This window comes from Gadus morhua, chromosome 10 (genome assembly GCF_902167405.1).
Source record: "Gadus morhua chromosome 10, gadMor3.0, whole genome shotgun sequence".
Taxonomy (NCBI): Eukaryota; Metazoa; Chordata; class Actinopteri; order Gadiformes; family Gadidae; genus Gadus; species Gadus morhua.
In genome coordinates, this window is record NC_044057.1 from 19,641,565 (window position 1) to 19,666,793 (window position 25,229).

General features: G+C 44.8%; 1 protein-coding gene across 5 annotated transcripts in view; it reads right to left on the reverse strand.

The window, feature by feature from the left end:
* The window catches only part of fgf13a (fibroblast growth factor 13a), an 89,497-nt gene that overhangs the window by 36,531 nt on the left and 27,737 nt on the right, over window positions 1-25,229 (reverse strand). For 4 of the 5 annotated variants that reach the window (XM_030368835.1, XM_030368834.1, XM_030368833.1 and 1 more), the window contains one exon: window positions 11,489-11,659. The exons of the other annotated variant lie outside the window; for it this stretch is intronic. In XM_030368835.1, coding sequence (XP_030224695.1) covers window positions 11,489-11,659 — 171 coding nt within the window. The remainder of the gene's footprint in view (window positions 1-11,488; window positions 11,660-25,229) is intronic. 5 annotated transcript variants of the gene reach the window in all.

A 25,229-nucleotide genomic window follows, 5' to 3' on the forward strand; every position in this document is an offset into this window, starting at 1 on the left:
ATGCGTTAGTATAACCAGTACAGAGTTTGTGGACACAATAAGAGTGAAAAGAGCTTTACCAAGCGTCTTATCATTAAGACCATAGAGCTTTATTGCTGTTGTTTACACTCGATTTTTGCACACACAACACTGCTCTTAAGCATAATTGGCACAACAAAGGGATTTGGATTCATATATATATCATATAAAATAGTAATTATGTATATTGGTAAGGGAGGTTTAGTGAAGCCAGGAAATGACAGTAATGATGGTTTGATAATGTGTGTTCTCACTGAGGAAAACAATCAGGTAAAGTCATCGAGTAAGCAGGGATGAGTTTATATTGTCGCAATACACCGAACCCTATAGAATGAGGATGATATGCTATAGACCAGAAACACTGACATGTTCAACAGGCCCCACTGCTCCTTTCAGTGATAGCATAGCACCCTGCACATATATATAAACATGGGAGTATACTTCGTTGAGTTTTATACAAACAAGGGAGAAAGCTATAGTCAACCGCACACAAACACAAACACACACACATACATACATACATACATACATACCCAAGACACACACGCACTCACACACACACAAAATGACACACAAATACATACACAAAAACTGACAGAAACACATACACACAGACACACACACAAGCACATACACACAGACACACACACGCACACACACACACACACACACAAAAACACACAAACACACGCTGCCAAATGGGATTGTGAGTATCTAAACGATTGTTATCGGACAGCGTCCACCGGTTGTCGTCGCCAGGACAGGAGGCAGATGAAGGATAAATTGTTTGAGGATTAGGGTACGTATCCTCCTTTCTTTTCTTGGCCAGAAGGGATGGTCGCACTGGCGAACACGCAAGTCCTGGAGGATGACTCAATAAGAGGTAGCGTGGCAATATGGATCGCATTACATGTCAAAACCCGCCCATCTGCATCCTGTCCTCCTTTCTAGTCACTGCAAACACACAGTGCACACTCTCCAACCCTAACTACCACTAATCCACCCTTCCTCATAACGTCACCACGAGAGGCGCCATGTGGCATCTATTGACAACTAGAAGCGAACGGAAGCCAAGATCTTGCTGGAAGAGGAACATAAATGTGTGTTTTTTAATTAAGAGCTTTTTTTGGCTAATTTTACCAGCAGCAGCCATCAGAAATAGACGCGCAGTGAAGTGATGCCAGTCTGAGCACTGCGCTCAAAGAGGCCTGAATCAAAAGGGAGAGGGAAGCGGGGTTCGAGGTACAGACGCCATCCCAGACGCCACCTGCTTCATGCTGAATGTCTGGTGACATTAAATAAACGCCCCAACGTGCTGACGCGGGGAACATTAGGTCACAGCTAGGACTCTGTTTGTTCGACACTGCCAGTTCCAATCCTCAAGCGGTCGAATGCACTTTTCTTTGTTTTTTCCACTCAGTCGACCAAATGGAGAAGACAATTCTATTCTTGGACAATAGCATCTTTTATTGTCGATTATGATCCGTTATTAGAATTCAAAAGAAGAATAGACAGCTAGCTCCACATCCACACAAGCCTAGTACGACACGTCTTCTGTGTAGCAGCCCCACCATCAACCCTATTCTCTCTCCACCCCCTCCAACACCCCCCTCCTCCCCTTGCCTCCTCCTGCCTGGGCTCAGGGACATGGTAGGCCCTGATGTTAACCACTATCCAGAGACCAGGCGCTCAAAATAACTCGCCCCGTGAGGCTGTCTGGAATGAGTGACTTTACAGGAACGCCAATGCGAATCAATGAAGTAATTACATCCGCGTGATTATGTTGATTGCTGATTGACATGGGAAATCGTTTTTGGCTCTTTGTCTTAAACCCCGCCCCCTTAAGGGCGGAGCCATATTCCAAAAGCTTCAAACCTCCCTAACAGGAGTAGCCGTGAGTTGGCAGTGGACGGAAGTGAGTCGTTATTAGGTCATGTGAGCTAAACTCGGAGCACACACACACACACACACAGGCACAGACACTCACGCGCACAGACTGGCACTCGCGTCGACTAGCTGCCTAGTAAAATCAATGGTAACACGATGACGATGGATGTCTTAGCATAGTCGTCGGCGCTGGCGGCAGGCACAGGTTGGAGGAGGAGTTGGAGGCGGAGGAGTAGGAGGAGGAGTGGGAGGAGGAGGTGGGGAGAAGGGGTGGGAGGAGGAGTGGGGGATGGAGGAGGTGGTTGGCGGAGGAGGTGGTGGTGGAGGAAGTGGATTGAAGAGGGGTGGTGTATGAGGAGGGGGAGGGGGAGGAGGTGGAGGAGGGGGAGGAGGAGGAGGATGAGGAGCAGGGTGAGGCCCACCAGGAGGAGACCACGGTAAGAAACATTAGGGTAGCACCCTAACGTAAGACGAAACAAGGTGTAGCTCTGCCCCTTCGGTCTAGGCTTCAAGGCCCAGGCACTGTGCCGGCTCCCCTCTGAGGTTCTGAGGGGCCGCAGTAGACCTGCTGGATCCAAATATTTGATCGAAGAGGGAATATTATAAAACCATCACACATAGTGTGAGGAATCTGTAGTGTATACTTAAAGCAAAAGTAAAATATTAATGCCTTTTTTATATTTTCGAAGCTTAGTCTAGATGCTGGTTCGGCCTTCTAGCACCGCAAAATGTATCATCCCTGCACACACCTGCTCAAGCTTAACCGGAAAAGGTTCTTTGTGCATGTGTCTAAGTGAATGAATGAGTGAGTGAGCGTAACAGTTTTTGTTTGCAGTATGTTGCATGTTGTCTCTTTCTATTACTTTTGACTTCACCTTGGATTAGAGAAGGTTTTGACTATGTTTCATAAATAATTTTAAATTATATTTCAGTGGAATTGCTTTCGACCATTGAAAAAATGGAAATCATTATTTGTGCCTTCATAATATAAAAAGGATAATAGTTATCATGCCCGAGAAAATTGAACCATTTGAACAGGTTCTAACAAAGATCAGTAGTTTTTCACTAAAAAATGAGCGCTCAAAATGACGACATGTGTGACATGAACACATATATGGAGATTATGAATCAAATAATAATAAAGATCCGCAATGCTAACCATAGGTCCAGGGTGTCTCTCTGTCACCTAAAAGCTCAGGTGTACTGCAACACATCTAAGGATCATCCAAAGACACAGAAAAAAAGACACGAACAGGGACAGATGTACCGATGGTTTGACCGCCAGAAAGTGAAGTGTGTCAACTACGAGGCGCCGTTACTTGTGTAGGGTCAGCAGCACTGGCTCAAAGTCTGCCTGGTAACCATGACATCATACACAACATGGTACAGTCCTCACACGAGCCCACGGAATGGAGGCGGGACCAGCGTCTGGGGGTTACGCTGTGTCCTCCTGAGTCACTGCTTGTCTCAGTGGTGCAGCGCACAGCAGATGCACACAGAACACCACGAAATATGGCAGAGAATCCTGTTTATTCGTGGGTAAATCAAGCAAGTTTGATTCTCCATTCAGATCTTTTCTGAGTTCACTGTTTAAAGATTTGAAAGACAAAATCAATTTGGGTCCGTGTGTCGTCGTGGATTCGGATCAACAGCAGCAGACAGCTGTCAGTTTGGCTGCGTGGCCTGGTGGGGTGTGGTGTGGGGCTGTGTAATTATATGAGTAGCAACTGGATTAGCGGCTAACACAAGCGCTAATGACTGCCATAAGGCCCAAGGTCTTACGGAGCAATCAAATATACATAACCGCAGACTCACACAAACACACACACACAAACACACACACACACACACACACACACACACACACACACAGACACACACACATACAAACATATACACAGACACAGGCACATACAGACACACACACACACACACACACACACACACACATACACACATTGTGTGCGTGTGGATATATTTGCATGAATATAGCCCTATAAATTTATCTGGACACCTCCCAGTATCCATTAGTACCAAGTGGTGACGGACAACATGTTTTCAACTTCACTCAAGGATAAGTCAACAGTGAATACATTGCAAAAATCACAAGGGGACTGAAGTTTGACACATGGAGGAGTACCACTTCATAAGGCCGATGCATTATTTATGAATACCTCCTTCTGTAGCCCTGTATCCGCTACACTTTCAATATCCCTTGGAGGCCTGAAACTCGCTGACGGACGGGCAGTAAAATGCCGTTTGAGAATGCCAGTCGGAATGAGCTCCTTAGTTAACTACCTCCTCAGACCCTAATATTCAGGAAATTTTGTTTCATGCCCAAAATGCAGGCTTGAGTGTAATGGGATGTCTTCTCTGCTCAAAAGTAACATGGGTATAATTCTTGACAAGCTCAGCTAACTGCCTTTCAAAGAACGCTAGTAAGCTGTCTTTATTCAGGCGCCTTGAGGATAAAGTAGCAGAGAGCAAGCGCCGGAAAAGCAGAGTCTGCAGTAATCTAAGGTGAAGGCCAATGGATGCCTTGGAAGTCTCCAAAACATCTCTGAGCATGGACCAACTACCTCTTCCTAAACAGTATATAGAAACCACAACCAAGGAGAGAGAGACCATTTAGCCTGGAAACGATAGTCTGGCCACCTAAAACAAGGCCAATCCATCAAAGAGACAAGGGAAAACTGTCGTTGTGCCTACTTACATTATTTAGAACATGAGACACTACTGAAACACGGCTTTACCGCCAGATCTAATTAAAAGCGACATTGGCATGTATAAGATATAAGATAAAGTATACGATTATACACTGCAAGACAGAGGTGGATTGAATGCATAGATGCATGCGCTATTCCATAGTAGAACGGTATCTCTAATGTTCTCTCCCTCGTAATAATATGTATACATATATATATATATATATATACACACACATATATACTGTATTTACTAACAATGACCCCTCTTAAATATGGGGTGTTGTGCGGTGAAGTCTTTTTAGGGTGTTCACAACCACAGCATCCACAGCCAGCTTTGGTGAGAATCAGCCATGGCACACCGCCAAGCATCTCCGGGGACAAACCGGGCCCATGTTCTACATAATCTCTGACCCAACCCCAGATCTCAGAAGACGCTCCCAGCCGTCGACATGTCCCCTCCAAGCAGGCCTGTTGTGTTCCAGCCCGAGAAGGCTCTGGTAGGAACACCATGTTACTCCTCGGTGGAAACCCATCCTTGCTGTCCCCCTCTGCCAGTGCCCAGTATAGTTTGCGGTTCCAATAACAACAAGCCCTAGACAAAACACAAAACACATTCCATTTGGTTTCACTGAGATGTTTTGGGCGGAGGCAAATTGTCTCCCAAAAGTATAGTTGACAGCAAATGGAAGAAAAATGAAAATCGAAATATCAAAACTGTGCCGGAATGGAAACACTGGAGAAGGAAGCCGGCATGCAAATGAGGGGATGTGCCGAGACTTATCATCGCTTCACAGACCTTCTTTTTTTCTTCGCTCTCGTCTCCTGCGACGCAGAATATATTTTCTGGATAAATTCACCCTTGTGTTTTCCTAAAACAGTCGCGTTAATCAACGACAAGGTGGCAGAGGTAGATAAATAACTGGCCTAGCACAGTATCTTCCGTCACATGGAAAACTCTGTACACTAAAGGTCTGACAACAATACATATCCAATGCACTCAAAGTAAGTGTCTATTTTTGCCCTTTTTTTTTTACAGAAAATACAGCACAAAATATGATTCAGGTAATTTTATTGGAGAGTATGCAATACATTATGCCTAAAACATACACTGAGAGATACGCCCTTACCTAATACTTACATTTTCTTCCGTACATTGCCTTGTGTGAATGAGTGAATGTTGGGAAATGTTATTTTATTAAAGTGTTTCCCTTTTTATGGTTTATTTCTGTCTTCCCATCCGTCAGCAACCTCTCTGTTAGCCTCCATTAGCAAGGGCTTGACTCAGCAGTTTGGCTCACGGCTCCGCTTCAACAGCTTAGCGCTTGCTTATACTCTAATACGGACAAGCAACACACTCCATTAGTGTCCCGAGGGGAAGCAAATCAATAGGCTAATGGCGCTAACAATAATGAGGCTAACAACAACAGCAGCAGCATTCATATAAAAATTAAATAATTATATATGAGTTTCCTTGTCTTGTATATATAATTATATAATTGTTTCCTTGTCTTGGATAAACCATTAGCCCATAAAGCCATGAGTCGCGGCTGGGAACAGTGTGTGTGTGTGTGTGTGTGTGTGTGTGTGTGTGTGTGTGTATGTGTGTGTGTCTAAAAACAGTGTGTTAATTACCACAACTTGGGATAGAAGGTATGATGTTGTCAACTACCCAATGGCTTGCCAAGGATTTCACAAACACACACAAACCGACACATACACACACATCCTGTCCATCCTTGTACAGGGGAGGCTCCTGGGACCCCAGGTAATTCATTCTGTGTCAGCGTGTGTATCACAGGTCTGCTACGTGTGACACAACTGAAGGGCTGGGACCAATAATTTGATTTGTTTGGAATGGCTTTTCGGATACATGCCATGCATGAGAAGGTAAGGGGTTAGCCATCCACCTCAATAACGCCTGCAGGGAGCCTAAGAACATTGAGGTTGGAACCTCAGCACCTATTTGGCAGACAGTTCACCTCCTATCCACCATACTTTCCCGCCCCTCCTATTTGCTATCCAATTCCTTTCCCGTTATAAGTCCCCAAAAGTTTCCTCTTTTCCCAACACCTCCTTGCCCGTTTTAAAACTTTGTTAGGAGGATGACCGCCGACTCAACTTAACGTGGGCCTTTCAGCGTATCAGAAGGGTTTGACACAAATACGTGCCTTGACTACAGGGTACTTTTACTCATTTAGTGGAGGCTTTGATCCAGAGAGACTTACAAGGGAGGCGGTAAGGCTGTAATAATATAATAAGACCGTCTGGTCTTCCACCTACCCGCGTTCTCCCACACGGCGCCCCTCCGCTGCACACTGCGCTGGCTTCCGGTGGCTGCTCAGATACCAGTCGAGTCACGGTGAAAGGTTCAGCCCCATCCTAGATCCAGGACAGGGTCCAGACCCTCTACCTGACCTGTCCACTTCGCTATGCGTCGATCAAGAGGCTTGCTACTCCATCAGTATTAGGAGGACAGAATGAACAACATCCTGATTGGTTGTGGTCCTGGCCCTACCATGGGGGAACGAGCTCTCAACTGATATCAAGACAGCAGAAACCCTTCACATCATCCGTCGGACACATCTTTTAAGACTGCACTTGAAGGACTTTCCTTCTTTGATGAATTATTTTGCACTGGCATGATTTTTCTAAATTCTGGTCTTGTGTCGTCATGGTTGAATGCACTTATAAGTGTAAGTCACTTTGGATGAAAGCATCGGTGGAACAAATGTAATGTATTCTTGTAATGAAAGGTTGTCTATGTGTGTATGACGGACAGATAGAGAGAGAGGAGTAGCGTGTGGGATGTATGTGTGTGATGCCATGCTTACATGGAGAGCAGATAAATACAACGCAAACAAGCACACAATCAGTGGTTGAGATGACAGGCGTGCACCTTGAGTATGTGTGAGAGTTGCGATTACATCACACAAAAACACGCACACAGACACACAAAAACACGCACACAGGATACTCTATTTCTGTTACCCCCTCTCTCTTCTCTTTCCGAATGTGTTGATGTTGTCTGTATCTCATTTCTGCTTCAAAAAGAGAGTAAATAAAAGCATTTCCATGGGAGCAGGACAATAATATCTTTGTTGTATGATACTCCAGTTATTATACATGCCTCTTACAAATGCCTTGGGGGTTTGATTCAATGTTGACAATTCTTTTCAGTCCCATGCATTCATTTATGGATGTTTTTGTAATGCAGCACAAAGTATTTAAAGGTAATGTTTAGCTCGCCTGGAGTCAGGGAAAAATATAAATTCTACACAACGTTAGAATTGTGCAATGCAAGCATACACACACAGACACACACACACACACACACACACACACACACACACACACACACACACACACACACACAAACACACACACACACACACACACACACACACACACACACACACACACACACACACACACACACACACACACACACACACACACACACACACACAGGAAGAGAGGAAGGAAGAAGATAGGAAGGGTCAGAAAGACAGAGAATCACAGAGGAAGAGTGCCAGTGTTTGATTGGTGTGTTAAATCACAGCCATACGTTCACACAAGGTGGGAGGATATATATTATGAACTCTGTTTAGGTGTCCACAGTGTGCCAGTCTGTGTGCATGTGTTCGTGCATGCAGTTTATTACTTGTGATCCAAATAGAAATAATGTTAGGTCTACAATGTAGAACTGAATTGTACATGGTTTAAACAACCAATATAGCCTCCACAAAGTGTAGTGAAGTGAATGCACAGCGCGAACGAGATAAAGATCATTAATGGACTAGTGTGGTCTGACTTTGGTTATCATTGATTGGGTGAAAGAGGCTCACAATTACTGGATGCAAGTATCAAGAGATGCTCGAAATCTGCATATTTTACGTTGATTTGAAGAACGCACGTCTCAAATCAGGTGTCGTTTTGACCCTTTTGGTCGTCCGCATGCCTGTTTGAGTAAATCATGAGTTTAAGTTAGGCCCATCTCTTTGCAGAAGTGTCCGACTTATGAAGCCTCTTATCTCGGAGCAGCTGCAGCAGACAGATGAAAAAGGGGCGGGGCTACCGGAGAGGCAAACATTAGCGATGCGGTGGGGGAACACAGACAGCGGTAGCGTCAGTGAATAGGTGCATAACAAGCAAAAACCTAAGCCCCTCCCTCCTTCGGGGAGCAAGAGAAGAGGAAAAAAGCCGCCTTTGCTTTGATCCCTGTAGCTCATCGGGAAGAAGCGCAGCTGAGCTGTAAAACCTACTCCGGGGGGAGAGGGGTGAGGGAAGTCCAATGCATGGGCTGATGGTGCCGTGTGCTGGCATGCGTGTTCCCCGGGAGCAGGCAGAGGGGATTTCTGCCGCCTGCTCCCAGACACCTTCAGGTGTCGGCCGGCCGGTCCGTGTAATCCCCTCGGAGGTTCAGCGCCGGGCTTACAGGGCGGAGGGACGGGCCGGGCCTTCACGTTCCGGATGAAAGCACAACATTATAGTTTGATCACGGTGTCGTCCTCACAAGCAGCGATGGGAACAGTGTTAAGGACTAGTGAGATCACAGAATGGTAGTCGTCTGGCGATCAGTGCTGCGGTTGAATCGGCGTGGTGGTTTAAGTTGAATCGTCGTGTCGTCGTAGTCTTGTTTTTGCCAGATCTGTGCAGTCAGTGATTCACCGATATGCCCTGCAGATGTAACTGTATCACAGTGTAATCACTGTGCTGTTATCGCTGATTCTTTGCCTGCAGGACCTCGACACTGAACAATGACGTCAAACAGAAACGTAGTGATCTGCGTGTACGTTCTTCAGATGTAATTGCCACACGGCGTAATCACTGTGTCATTATCGTCCAGCCATGCCTGCAGGGCCACGACATTAAAAGATGACATCACTGTTTACTGGTAACAGAACACCGACATCCTAAAATCGTCAGAAATGCATTGCCTTGTCATTTTCTACAGCATCCTATACTGTCCTCATCCTATAGTCTATATGCATCCCATCCTTATTGAAATCTTTCCAAATAGATTCATCAAAGCCCTGGAATTGGTTCGGAATTTTTATTTTGGCAAACTCTCTGCACAGTTTGACACACACACACTCACACACACACACACACACACACACACACACACAGTCACACACGTTCACACACAGACACATCATGCAGCGACAGTAATGCTGTCCTCCTGAGCAGCTTGCGCATGAAGAGTCATCCTGCCTTCCTTTGTGAATTCAGTCACGTCCACCCGGCACCCCAGACAAACAGAATAAGACATTCACACTACTCCTCGTAGAACCCCTTTCATCTGTCCATCTGTCTGATTCGTTGTGTCTGTCTGTTTGTCTTACCATCCCTTTATTTACTCTTTTGACAGTCCCTCACTTGTCCTGCTGTTCGTTTCTCTCTCTTCATCTCTCTTGACAGTCATAGAAAACATGATATGACAAAGGAAAGACATATGAGGGATGATGCGGCCTACTGAATTTCTGACGTCTGAAAACAAAGGAAGTTGTTCTTTTTGTGTCAATGACAAATATGGGGGTCGCAGAGTTTGGCACACAGAAAGTTTAGAAGACAACATTGCAGTATTGCTAAGAGGGACTCTGCTGTACAGCACTGTATGCCCTTTCCATACAGAAACCAATGACATTTATTTACATGCTGCTGCAATGACCAGAGGAGGGAGTGTAGCTGGAGACAGATAAGGAAAAGGTCAATGAGCCTCGATAATGGACTGGGGATAGTTAGGAACGAATGGAAGGAATTGAGATGGGGGGAAGATGGGAAAGAAAGAAAGAAAGAAAGAAAGAAAGAAAGAAGGAAAGAAAGAAAGAAAGAAAGAAAGAAAGAAAGAAGGAAAGAAGGAAAGAAAGAAAGAAAGAAAGAAAGAAAGAAAGAAAGAAAGAAAGAAAGAAAGAAAGAAAGAAAGAAAGAAAGAAAGAAAGAAGGCTGAGGTCGTTTCTGGTAGCTGGACTAATTATCAGCAGCAGATTGAGAGACTCGCAGGGTGGAGTTTCTAATTGGAGCCTGGCTAACTGGGATGGATCGAAGACAGTGGAAGGAAGGCAGCGAGCCTAGCTGCTCAGCCAGGGAGCACAGCGAGGCCGGCAGCCACCTCCCTCTGCCATCGCTCTCCCACTTGCACTTCCTTTGTCCATGTGTTTGTTTGTTTGTTTGTCGTGTCTGGAGTGTGTGCCTCAGGCTGGCAGCAGCCAAGCCAGGGGTCTGGGAGGGGGAGAGGCTGGCCCAGAGAAGGAAGCCACAAACAGACCCACGCACAGGAAGAGTGAGAAAGAGAAAGAGTGAGAGTGAGAGTGGGGGAAAGGGAGAGGGAAAGGGAGAGGGAAAGGGAGAGGGAGGTGTGTGGAGAGAGAGAGAGAGAGAGAGAGAGAGAGAGAGAGAGAGAGAGAGAGAGAGAGAGAGAGAGAGAGAGAGAGAGAGAGAGAGAGAGAGAGAGAGAGAGAGAAGAGAGAGAGAGAAGAGAGAGAGAGAAGAGAGAGAGAGAGAGAGAGAGAGAGAGAGAGAGAGAGAGAGAGAGAGAGAGAGAGAGAGAAAGGGGATGAGAGACAAAGAGAGAGAGAGAGAGAGAGAGAGAGAGAGAGAGAGAGAGAGAGAGAGAGAGAGAGAGAGAAAGGATGAGAGACAAAGAGAGAGAGAGAGAGAGAGAGAGAGAGAGAGAGAGAGAGAGAGAGAGAGAGAGAGAGAGAGAGAGAGAGTTATTGAGACTGAGAGGGAGAGAAACAAGCAAGGAGGGGGAGCAGCGAGTTATGACAACAATAACAACAACCCCAAAAAAGAATGGAACAAAACAAATAAACAACCCAAAGCAAAGTCAGCGAGGAGGAGGGAAAGGGGGGTGTGGGGTGTAAAACACAAACCTTCGGGCTCTGAGCTCTCTTTGTGGATGGCTTGCTTCAGCGGGCAGCAGAAGATTTCGTGACACTTAGCACGAAACGGAGAGCCCTTACTCCTTATGTCCGCCGAGGAGTGGATGGAGTCCTGGCGTAACATAATGTACTCCTGTGTACCTGGGACAGCGTCATCCTGGACTGGGCAGCGCCACAACAGAACCAACGAAGGGGGGGTTAGACAGCTCACCACACAGAGGAATGGCATCAAAACACAACAACAACAACAACAACAACGGCAACATAGTGGGGATAATTATGAGAGGTAGGTAGAAATACAGGCAAATGAAAAAAGGACTTCAAACATTAGCAAACCGACACTAGATTACATTAAATATACGATAGATATAATCAGATGAGAGATAGAGAGAGGGACAGAGAAAGAGAAAACGAGCAGTGAACAAAAGAGAGAAAGAGAGAACGAGAGAGCGAATAAAGGAACAAAGGTGCAAACAAACAAACTAAAGAAAGAAAGAAAGAAATGAGGAGAGAGAGAGAGACTGGAGGCACCGAGAGAAAAGAGTGAGGGCAAGACAGAGAACATCAATCTTAGCTCTAAAACTTAAACCACATTAACAACGTTGGGAGCATTCAATCATATTTTATCACCAGCAAAGGAAACGTGATAAAATTAATAAACATATCAACGATAAGTACGCATAGGTAGGAGAGGGGGAAGGGGGAGGAGACATCGCAGTGGGGGGGGGGGGGGGGTCCAGAGGTTAAGAGTAGAAAGGCAAGCATGCATCGGTTCCATACCCCCCCCACCCCCCCCACCCCACCCCGGCCATGAGAACAAGCTTGAGGCACCTTTCCAAGACCCAGCCCCCCGCTCCCCTCCACCCCCCCCCCCTCTGCCTCACCATGCATTAAATCAGTAGGCAAGCTGATGCAAAGACATGCAAAGCGCCCCCAACCCTTACCACCCCCCACACACACACATTGCCTGAACCACCCCCCTCCCTGAGGTAGGTAAGAGAAACGAGATATGTGCTTACATGCACACATGCATTAATGATGCTTCGTAAAAATGTGTGTATTTGAAGGAATGGTATGGAGATCCAGTTGAGGTATACCACTCCCATAATAAGCGTTCCCGCTGTTGTGTGTCTTTGTCCTGCTTGGGTTTAATCATCGACCCCCGTTTCCTATGTGCAGAAGGATTATCGATTATGGGTTATCTACCCTTTACACCGACGCTACATGGCATCTCCTCCTCATCAGTGCTTTGCCATCGACCTCGCTGCCACATTACACCACACTCCCCGATGAAAACAGCACGAGTAGACACAACCTTTGACAGCCTGCCTCGAGAACCACTATATTCACAAGACGGGAGCGAGATATCGGTTGTGCCGGAAACAATGGAAGGTTTTCTTCCAGTGGAAAAACGCTAGCATTCACAAGGGGGGGAATTATCAATGGAGCTGCACTTCTTTCACCAGGCGAAGGACCCATGTGTGTTTGAAAAAAAAAAAAAAAAAAAACGTTTGAGTTTCACCTCCTACACTGCCTTCCAGTTATCCCTGCCAAGCATGTTGCCAGAAAATGAACACATTCACCTTCACGTGAACCAGCTCAAGCAGCGAGCTCCCACGGAGAGCGTACAGGTTTCAAACACACCGAAAAAAAACGACCTACACACAACAAAAAACACATTCACGGAGCACAAAAGGCCCTGGAACACCAACAGTAACACTCCCTCACCTCCCTCACACAGACACGAGTCCACAGAGCTGAAGACACAAATGGACCTGAATATTCATACACCCATGGGTCCAATTACTATTGCATACAAGTGGGCGGATACAGCCGACCACCCAGCTTAAATACAACAGAAGGCTGAATTAGAAGCCTTTCTGCATAATGTGCAAACTTAAGTAGTCTCCCATGCGGAAATAGCAAAAGGATTAACCGTGAACGCCAAAGGGTATTGCAGCAGCAATTACGAACTAACTCGCGCTGTAACTTTGACGGCAATCAAGGCTGGGAAGATATAAACATTTAACAGGCAGTTATTCTAACGAAAATAATGATATCACGTACATTAGGTAGCATACGCAAAATTACAAAAACACTTAACGCCCAAGGTGGCTAGGTGGTTGAGTGGAGATTAAATACGAAGTACCCCCCGGATGCCCCAGCACCAGGGGGATCAGGAAGGAGTCTCTGGTTGCCAGAACCAACACAGACCCCCGGTGGGGAGAGGGGGAGAGAGAGAGAGAGAGAGAGAGAGAGAGAGAGAGAGAGAGAGAGAGAGAGAGAGAGAGAGAGAGAGAGAGAGAGAGAGAGAGAGCGAGAGAGACAGACAGACAGACAGACAGACAGACAGACAGACAGACAGACAGACAGACAGACAGACAGACAGACAGACAGACAGACAGACAGACAGACAGAGAGAGAGAAAGAGAGAGAGAGAGAGCGAGAGACGATAGACTGGTGGATAGATATCGCAGATATATAAAGAGCCAGACAGAGCCAGATAGACAGACCTAGAGAGACAGACAGAAACCCGACTGGATGGATACGGCAGACAGCCCCCCCCCCCCCCCCCAACTCACACACATAGACAGACAGAAAGATGGACAGAGACAGATAGCGACAGATAGAGAAGGAACTCTGGAGTAAAAAATTCTGATTCCAGCAAGCTGTCGTTATTAATGAGCCTGCTAACCACCAGCTCATCAGAGGCAATAAAGTTGAGCAAGGGCCCCGGGGCCGAGAGGACAAATGGAGGAGGAGGCCAGCCCATCTTTTACTACCTGTCTCCCTTCTCTTCCTCTCCTCCTCCTCCTCCTTGGCTCTGATGAAGAGATAGCACTAGAGGGGGGACGGGGGCGTGATCGATGGCCCGACCAGTCGCTGGGACAGGACCGGCTTTGGGGTCCTGTACTGCCAACGAACTGTCCCTGGGCCTTGTCACAGGCCGTGATCTACAGGCTCCAACACCGCCCCCCCCCCCCCCCCCCCCCCCCCCCCCCGCTGTCAACCAATCACAGGTCAGAGGGCGGGACGGGGCACAGCTATAGGTCGCCCCTGGGTCGAGTGGTGCATGCTGGGAACTACGTGTGTCTGTTTGTATGTGTCGTTAGCTTGCCTGTCGACAAGGCCCCCCGGATAAGTGCGCACAGCGGAGGACGCGTATGTGCTCTGAACAACAAGGACAACGAAGGATGCGACCGCGTGTTCGTGATGCTTGTCATACACGGGGCCAGCGGCCTTAGTGCGTTCAACACCGTCACAAACACCACACTGACCTCCTGTCTTCCACTGGGGTGAGGGGTTCAAGGCCCCCCGCGTGACAGACAATCAACCAGCCCAGTGTCAGTCCTGCAGTAAAAAGGGGATTCTTTGTGTCTTTATAGATAACTACAGCGGGGCGATAACAGCAGATTGGGGTCGCCGACGGGGTGTGATTTACACGGGCACCGCTGGCTGCAATCTGCACAATTTACTGAGGCCAGGCGTTGTATCCGGCAGGAGCGAAGCGCCAACTCATTCATCACGAGTCGCTGGGAAGGAAACGAGATAAAGGCACGGCTGGCTAAATAAGGATACGAATTAAGCACAGAAAACAGGTCTGTCGCCTCGGGTCTGCCGTTCTAAAATAAAGGGTACCATTGTCCTGGATGTTGGCTGGATTTAGACCATTGCTTTAATGCGAGGCTGCTGGTGGAGTATGGCTCTGGCTACAAAAGGAAGAGTTTGGAGTCACCTTGAAGGCACCTTGGACGCAGGAGGCAGGGATGAGGCTTTCTTTGAAGTTTGGAAATGAGCTCGCAGATTTTTTTTGGGGATTTTCTTTCCGCCTCGCCTCTCGGTGTTAGTCACTAGTTCGCATAGTCTTTGGCGGACTGGCTTTCATCGTCCGTCCGTCTCGCTCGCTCTCTCCCTCCCTCCCTCCCTCCCTCCCTCCCCCTTCCTCTCCCTCTCTCTCCTCAACCTCACCCATTCTCTCTCTCTCACCTTTTCTAAACCGTAGCCTTCAGGTGTTAAACGATACTGCATTGGTTTGGACACAGTTAGCCCCATGGTTGAGACATTATGTGTCACACGGTGCTCAAAAGGGAATTTTCCGCTTTGAGAAAGTACCAAACTGAGAATCATGTGTTCTCAACTCATACACACATGAAGAGCAACATAAATAGATACGCTGTCTGTCATGTCTCATTTTATACTGGAATATTTTAATATTCTATGATAATTTTATTTTATTTGTCCACATTCTTTCTGAAAGATGTTACAGGTCGGCTAAAAAAGCTAAACTGAACTTGTCTCAAACAACACAAGCTAAGACAAGCTATAATGTTACTGTTAACAACCATTGATCAACTACACACACACACACACACACACACACACACACACACACACACACACACACACACAAACACACACAGATGCCCTGCTTCGACCCTAAGAATCCCGATTCAGGAGAACTACAACAGTAGTAACAGGGATCTACTGTTATCCGTTACCCCCACACATACACACACAGCACCAAATGTGTTATAAAGGTGGAAAGAACAAAGACGATGATGAAGGTGTTACTATGATTCACACACGTCGGGCTGTGACCACATGGCCAAGGTATTGATCCAATATCCAGTAGTCACCCTACTCTGGGACCATTCACCTCCCTCTCCGACAGCCGCCGTGGTCTGAAGCATTCCACTGGAGTAGTCTGTGTGTGTTTGTGTGTGTCTGTGTGCGTGTGCAAACCTGTGTGTGTGGGCCTGAGCTTGTGCGTTTCTATGTAATAGAGCGATGGGTCACAAGATGTCAGTGAGGTGCATTAGACACAAGGAAAACGGCAAGAAATAATGTGGGCCCTTATATGTGGCCAGGAGGTGACATAAGGGGCCGCCGTGGTTTTATGCATAGAGCCCAGGGCCAAATATCCTTCAGCTACTTCAAAATGCATTAGCAACCACGTTCCGCTTCCAATGGTGCTGCTGAGTAAATAGCAGTTTGGGTCTGAGAGCAGATCCCTTCAGCTGCAGTGAAATTCTGACAAGGTAATAAAGATTTATTCTAATGTAATCTGTGGGTGCAGGAATCAGGGGTTTGAGTCTGTATTTAGGAATAGGAGGGCAACATAGGATAAACACAATGGATTATAACTAATTGTAATAATGATGAAATGTGTCATACTTTTGGATGAAATTGGTGTCCATCCAAGGTGTGACATGTTACCGAGGCATGTATCACTGGTTTGACTGAAATATGTGTGAAGGGATTTTTTGTATTTTAAAATATATGACCAGCATTAAAACCTGACCGGGGACCACTGGAGTACTGGTATTGAATATGGATCTGCGAACCGGCTGAAGTCTCATTAGGAACCGCCTGGTTCTCTCCAGCGACGTCTAGAATAGATCAATGGTCAAATTCAATTGAGTGTTCTTTCGCCCCACAAACAAGCAAGGTTTTGGAGTTACGACACAACATGAAAATACGGGTAATGATGATCAAAAGATGAGAATCTTTAGTTTGTGTCAATCTCACTTAAAAATGCTTGAAAAAGTTTGTCGTGAGTGATTGTTTCATGAATTGCCTAATACAGCAGCTGGATTCAAATAGGCCAGCGGATAAAGAACTATTAATGGAGAGAGAAAAAAAGGATGATTATGCAACCCCCTACAAATTTAGCAGAAGGGTTAATGTAGCAATATAAAAAGATGCACTAATACATACCAACTAACACACACACACACACACACACACACACACACACACACACACACACACACACACACACACACACACACACACACACACACACACACACACACACACACACACCTATATACACAAGAAAAACTATGAATCACAAAGCTGCTTACTCATATAGATCTACAATAAAAAAAAAATATATTTTATTTTAAACCTCATCATGATTTTATTTCCACTAAAAATCCTTTGCATAAGTAAACAATAGTGAAGTGGGCCAAACAATAGTTGTGTTGAATGACTCCCAAAGCGCTTTTGTTTTGTAGGAGTGGGCGGAGAAGAGACGAGAGTCAACATTAAACATTAAAAATTCCTCTTGTCTCCTCCTTCAAATTAAAATTCCTCTCCCACTGCATTTCAGGGACTTATGTCCCTGAAATGTGTAAAGACGGAAATTCTTCTAAGCAACAGAATAAACACACGAGACACGAGGCAAGTTACTACCAGTGTTGTATTCAAGTTTAGGAAATATAAAAGGATCAAGAACACGTTATAATGTTATGTTGGACTACCGCTCCGTAAAGCACGGTTACTCAATAAAACCAGGCAGTATGTGTTTACTCTAGCCGAGAATAAGTTATTAAAAGTCCAATGAAGGTTGCCAAGGTTACCGTCTGTCACGTGAATGTCAGAACACAATCAAATAAGGGGACACGTTGGACCATTAACAATGACCTGCTTTCAACAAATACAAATAGAAAACATAATCTGTCCGATTTCTGCTCGCATGGTGCACTTCATGATTGAATTTCTGACCAAAGTGAGTCATCATTGATTCTGCATTTCATCAGATTAAGTGATTGTGTTCCTCTATAAATATATATTGTATCTTCAACTGGCCGGCGTCCCTGCTCAGCATAAACCAGCCATCACTGAGGTAAAAGAGGGTTGAGTCTCTCTCTGGGAGTGGACTGCAGATGACAGATCTATAAAAGCTTTAAGACTAATCGATTCATGGTACTTTAAAGCAGTCAATACCATAGATTAGGGGTCATGGAGGAGGGATACTGTTTGGAAACCCCAAATCGGTCAACTTAGCTGCTACCACAATGTTCCAGTGAAAATACTAGGTATATGCAGGAGCCATCGCATTGGCATCCAAAAGTGAACCAGAATATAATGATATACAGAGGGGATTTCCCTTGATGGATGACTTGTGGATGGGCACGATTTATTGCTTTGTAGTTCAGATATTTGGAATCAATGGAGCGAAAAGCCGCAGTAGACAAGGGACATAGGGCAGGTTGACCTTTTTCACCAATTCATGGAGCTCTTTCAGCTGTCATGGGTTAATTGGCTTTCTTTTAGAGTGAGCTAGTTGACGGACAGGGTTCCAAAACATTCCAGGGTCAAGGTGTAATAATGCTAAGGATGGCATTCCCTGACATTAAACAGGTGTGTAAGGCCCATACGGCGTGTTTAACCAATGATTTGACCAGTGAAGCCAGCCGTACCACTCTACAATTACAATTAGGGGCACTTTTATCCAAAGCGACTTACATCGGTTAATACACACATTGACACACCGACGGCAGAGTCAACCATGCAAGGCGACAGCAAGCTCGTCAGGAGCAGTTAGGGTTAAGTGTCTTGCTCAGGGACACATCAACTCAGCTAGGAGGATCTGGGGATCGAACTAGCAACCTTTCGGTTCACTGCTCGACCTCCTGAGCTAAGCCGACCCCACTCTAAGAGTGGTCTCAACCGTAATAGCATCAGCCTGAAACTTAGTAGAGACCGTCTCAGGCAGAGGCTTACGATGTATTCCAGGTTGCATATGTATTTATGTGTGGAAAACCATATCAGATCAAACTGAATGGATTTGGAAGGAAAAAATGAATGCACGTGTGAGGTAATCCATCACCTAACAGCCGTGCTGCGTGGCTTCATCGTACAACCGGAGATAAAACGAAATAACATGAATACTCTTGGCATTCAATTATCAGCAAGTCACGACAACCTCCTCCACAAAAACCACCACCACCCCCCCCTCCTTCGTGTGCTTCACACAGGAGAGCTTTAAATACTGTTCCCTACTGTAGGCTGCTGTCTTGTGTTTGGCAGAGGATGATCGCTCAGCACTACTTACCAGAATTTAAACTTCTAAAATGTTGTTTTGTTGTTGTTTTTTGTCAGGGACATGAGGCATGTGTGAACGGTGTTGATAAGAAATATCACTATCATCTTTACCTGTTCTTTGTCACTTTTTTTAGACCATCCATTCTCTAGGTTTTTTAGGCGATTGTCTGAGTTAAGAAGTGTTGAAAAGCTAGCTCATCTTATTGATGATGAAACCAAAACACAGCATCAGTGTGGATTGCAGGTTTGGAGTATTGCTGAAACACTTTGTAAACTGTACAAGTATCTTGCGTGTCATGGTGGATCGGTCTCTAGTTAAAAAAATGATAAACAGCCACTGAACCCCAACAATGTTTGAACTTCAAGAGACCATCACAAATGAACGAGGTTTGCAGAGTCTGTTAAACAATTTACATGTAAATGGGAAAATTAAAACTCTTGAATGTGTGTTACACCACCACCAAGAAATACTTGCTTTGAGAGTCAAACTTTTCAACACACTCCAACAAATGAGAGAGTCCTCAGGTGTCCCCATTAAGGATGACAGTGTGTGTGAATACATACAACACACAGACAGAAATTGCTGTGTGGCCTCAGAGAGCTGGATCAAGGACAGTGACGCTGTCAGTTGGCCATCATCGTACGGTGCAGATATCTCAGAAAACATCGCCCTCACTCCATGATAAGCCTGGAGACACAATCAAGCTTTGATATTTTAAGTCGTAAGATTTAAGATGTAGTGTGTATAACTGAGCAGAAAGGAAAACAATATTCGAAAGAAAAATTGTATGCGTATTAAAGTGTATAATCACATGAATTTAAGAAGCGTTGAGTTTACGTAGCTTCACCTATATCAATCTCACCGCTAAATGCCAGTAAATCCTACACACTACACATTTAACATCTCAAGTCTGACAGCAGACATGCTCAAATCTGGATGAACAAGGCATTTACTTTATTTTGCTTCAAAAGGAAGAAAGGTAGGCTGCTGTCTTGGGTTTGGCAGAGGACTTAGCACAGCGACATTTACCACAATTTAAACTTCATTAATATTGCATGGATCCTTTTTTGTCAGGCTGTGTGAATGGGGTGGAAAATAAATATCACCATCATCACCAACAGTTTTTTCGTTCTTGGCACATCCATTCTCAAGGTGTTTGACCTGATTGGCTGACTAAAGAAGGAGCACAGTGATGAAAGATACAACATTGAATTGTTGGTGAAACCAAAACAGACCATCGATGTGATCACTGGTTTGGGATATTGCCGAAACAATATCCTAATATGTAAGCTACTTTAGTCACTTTACGTTTTGGATCATCATTTAATTTAAAAGGCCTATTACCATTTCTTATCAATCGTTAATTGTGTGGGTTTAATAAATTAAAAGGATTTCATGAGAATTAAGCAACAACATTTTATGCATCTTTCAATATTTCACCAGAGCACAGATTGCTATTTTAATTATCTAAAAAATCCTTTCATCTCGATCCAAGGTTTTGAGTCTTCTTGGCAGAGTGGCTTGGAGGGGTGATTGGATTTGGCTTCCCTGAGCACACTCCAAATTGGCATTCATTCCAATCCAAACACACACTGTCATTATTATACACACCCAGGTGCCTCCACGCATTCTGGAAGAAGCAAAGAAAGGAGTAGATGATTGATCAAAAGGATGGTTGATTAAAACCATCCAAACCAGGACTGCTAGCAGTCATGAAAGGTATCCACAGCCCACACACCGTCGACCCAACGACCGCCCTTCTCAAGTGATTCATGGAGGCGTGTCATTACTCCTCGATGCAACTGGGGTGGGTCCTTGTGTTACAGCACAGGGTCTTTATTTGCTCCCGTTTGTGTGTCGTTTGATCTAAATAATTTTTCTTGAAACTTTCACTGTGCAGAGAAATCTCTCCAGACGAGCATATATCCAAAAGTAAAAATTGCTGAACATTTTACCATGACCACGAATCATAGCGCCCCTTATGGGGGAATTGGTCCCTGCATAACAGAATACCAATGTGGATGACACAGCTGAACATTTTTGAGCAATCAGGGAATGAGCTATAGGCAGAACAAATCCCGAATATTAACAATAATCTCTGAACCATACAATAAGAACAGGCACAGATTCCCTGTCAATCCCTCATAATAAACGAACAGCGTCACAGCTTCGTGTCTATATTTAGGCTTAACCCACTGCCATACGAAAGGATGAAATCCAAATGCACCATCAAATTGCAATTGACCTAAGGGTAGAGACTGTCTTTGGCCTGGATTCAGGATTACATAATGGACTCAAACTAAGGCATTTCATACAGCAGGGTGGAGGGGGGATTTAGGGCCCGCTAATGCCACCGTTATCTGACTCATCAAGGATATAGGATCAGCATTGGACACTGGGAGAAAGTTCATGTATGCACATTCATGGCCTGTTGTTGTTTTGATTGGGAGCAGTGCGAGTCCGCCGTACAGGAGTTTGTTGTGCTCAGAGATGTGAAACACAGTGGGATGATTTGGGAAAAAGGAGCAGGAAAAGAGTGCTGGTTCTTGTATTTTTGGCCTTCAGACGAGCTAGACTAGACTACAAATGTGCAAATTCAACATCCAAAGGCATTGAGGATGCATGGAGTCCCTCTGAATCTGGGTGACAGGTCTAACTTTGTAAACACTTTTATCTCAATATAGAGTTTTCTATTAGAGTTACCTTTGGTAATGTTTTTAGTGGATATGCACCAATGCATTTTAAATGTTACAAACATTTATCAAGGTCATACACCTGACATTTTTCATACACCTACACATCTTTGTTGTGTGTTTGGGGGGGAATGTGTGGTGTTTCTTAGATTGATCATTTATTTACAGTGTTTTGGTATTTATTGAGATCTTTCCTGCTTACCGAGAGCATGACAGCGATTAAGACAAAATGCAGTCGTCTTCCAGTTGCAAGCAGCTGTCGTTTGCCAGTCTTACTCATACGGTCCACTGGTCACAGCCAGCTGTTAGACAATTATGCACACATGAAACGGACAACAGCAGCAGTGGCCAGATGAACTCACACACGCACTGAGAAGATTAGGAGTGTATCTTACATTTGGCCGGCTTAGCTCTTCAACGGTTTGAAGGCACGTATGAACACATAAACACGGACAGACATGCATTGCTTATGCAAAATCACACTAAAATGCGATGAGCGCAATAATAAAGGCAATAATAATGAGTAATAACAATAATTCATGGACGGTTTTCTAGTTGGAGGTCTATAAAGAGAGCTATCACGGGTGTTCGAGTATTTTGTCAATACAATACTCTGCGCGGCTGAAAATGATACAAGCCGTGTGAAACACAGACACATGTCTCCAATTCAGCACACGATCCATGTCATCCAGTACCTTCACATTTTGGAAAAGCCAGCAGGGCCAGGGTGACCGCGGGGCCAAGGGAAGGATCAATGACACTATTCACATGTTGTATAAAACCACATCTGTTCCCACTGCCCGGTTTACCTTCAGCCCCAGTCACTGCAAAAGGCTGTTCTACGCAACATGTGCGTTGTAACAAAAATCCAGACCGATGAGCACAGACCCCCTTCAGACAGACGGGGAGCGTCTGAGAGGGTGCATAGCCATCTAGAGAACGTCCACGTTTGTTTGCAGAGTCATTACAGGTTTCACGTCATATGCCTGAATGACGTTGAAGAGTACAACACGCACTGCGTCGCCGGAGTGGATTCATCTAGCTTTCACTGCAGATGATGCTGTACAGCTTCTGATGTTGGGACTACAAAGGTAAAATAGTCATTAGGGCTGGGTAAAAAAAAATATTTAATCGATTTTGGATCGATTTCATTTACATTTTGCAATAGGCCTATCGATTCATAGGGCATGAGATCGATATATATATTTATTTTTACTATTATTATTATTTTTGCACTTTAATAAACAATGCCTTCTTGCAATTTGCAGTGATGGAATGTTGTAGTTCAAGTACACTTTCACTTGCAATTCCTTTCTAATTTCAAAATTGCACTTTTGAGACTTGAGACAGTTTTGTTTACAGCTCAAGTTTAGTTTAAACTGTCCTATTTACAAGTTTGCACTTAAAACCTGTTGTTCAAGATGAAGAGAAAAAATAAAGCACATTTTCATTATTTAAGAGCAGATTGAATCTAATCGAACAGAATCGAAACATGATTAATGGATTCAGAACCTTATGAATCGAAATCGAATCGATTTAGGTAATTGGCCATACCCAGCCCTAATAGTTATGCAATGCAATTCCAGGGTCGTCCACCGAAAAGGTTGCACGTGCCAACGCGACACGAGCTTTCAGGTGAAAATAATGCACATTGGAAATGAAATGCTGGTCTGCGAGCCAGGTAACAGGGGTTTGCTGTCATACCAATATGAAAACATGACAGGGGAGCATGTGGTTAATAAATTAGTCCCAGCTGAATACACGCTGCTGTGTGTTGCTGTCTGTAACTGCTCAGGGTTCCTACTCTATTAGCGTATCATTGTCCAGGCCATTGTCCGTTACCTTTCTGTGCTTATGGAGAGACTCATTTAAAGGTCACTGTCACCCTGATCTCCATTGAACGATTAGCATGCAAGACAAACTCGTTTTCTTTCAAATCCATGACAACTGGGAACCAAATTCAGCGAAATCTAGTGTAGTATTAGTGACGGATATTTCTACAGAATGTTCACTGACATTTCATACAAGTGTCTCCTCAAAAGGCGTTGCAGACTGGCTTATCTACTTTCACGGATAATTGTGCACCTTTGAGCCCTACCGAATATGTAGAATGTTTTGCAGCGAAACTTCGCAATTTTCCATGACATTTCCATGGCTTATGAGGACATTTGATCCACTTGGACATTTTCAATACGTTAACCACGCCTGCGGCAAATTGCTAACCGGGAGGACAGTATATGAAACTGTGTGCTTTGAGTAACAATGAATTATTCCAGGGACCTTTTGAGCATCAACTTCAGTGGGATGAACTCAGTTTTAATCAACCCAGGGAGGTGGGTTAAATTTCCTTTTTGAGTTTTAGCTTTTCCTCAGACCTTTAACAAAAAAGTCTCCACTATGGCGATTGATGTAATAGCAACTGAAGCTACCACCACAGCAAAGTTGCTTTGAAAGTCAAGAGTAACAGGCCCATCCTAGAGCAGCATTCAAGAACAGCCCATCCACTGATGCCTTCAATCATTACTCCAAATAGCTGAGGAGTGATGTATTGGCTTCACTTATCTGGACTACTGTTGCCCCCAACCACCCAGCTGCAAGTGCTTCACACACACACACACACACACACACACACACACACACACACACACACACACACACACACACACACACACACACACACACACACACACACACACACACACACACACACACACCATAATTGGACACCCTCTTGGAACGTTATCCTAGGGACCGAAAAATAAGAATTAAATCAAAGTTAAAGTACATCTAAATGACCTTTTTGGATTGAGTTCCCCACTACTAATTAAAATATTTAGAGCTGTCTTTGTTTCTCTTCTTTAGTTTACTAGAGTACTTGGTTAGGGAGTGTCTTGGGGACGGTCAATGCAGCTGCCATGGGGGTATCAAACATGTGTGCTCTGGGTTTGGCAAACCACCAGGACAAGCTGTAATCGCTGCATTCGTATCTCAAAGGAGATCTGTTGTTGTTCTGACATTTATGTTCAGAAGAGGCTGTGCTGGTGGGCGTTTTGGTGTATAACAGCTGTACTCCACTTGCCTGATTTGATCTCACTAGTTGAGCTTAAGCCCCTGCTAATGTTTCATTTGTGCATGAGCTTTGTGAGAGGAGTACCGTGCAAAAATAGTGCTTTTGGTCGATTCATTTTTATGTATGGATGCACAC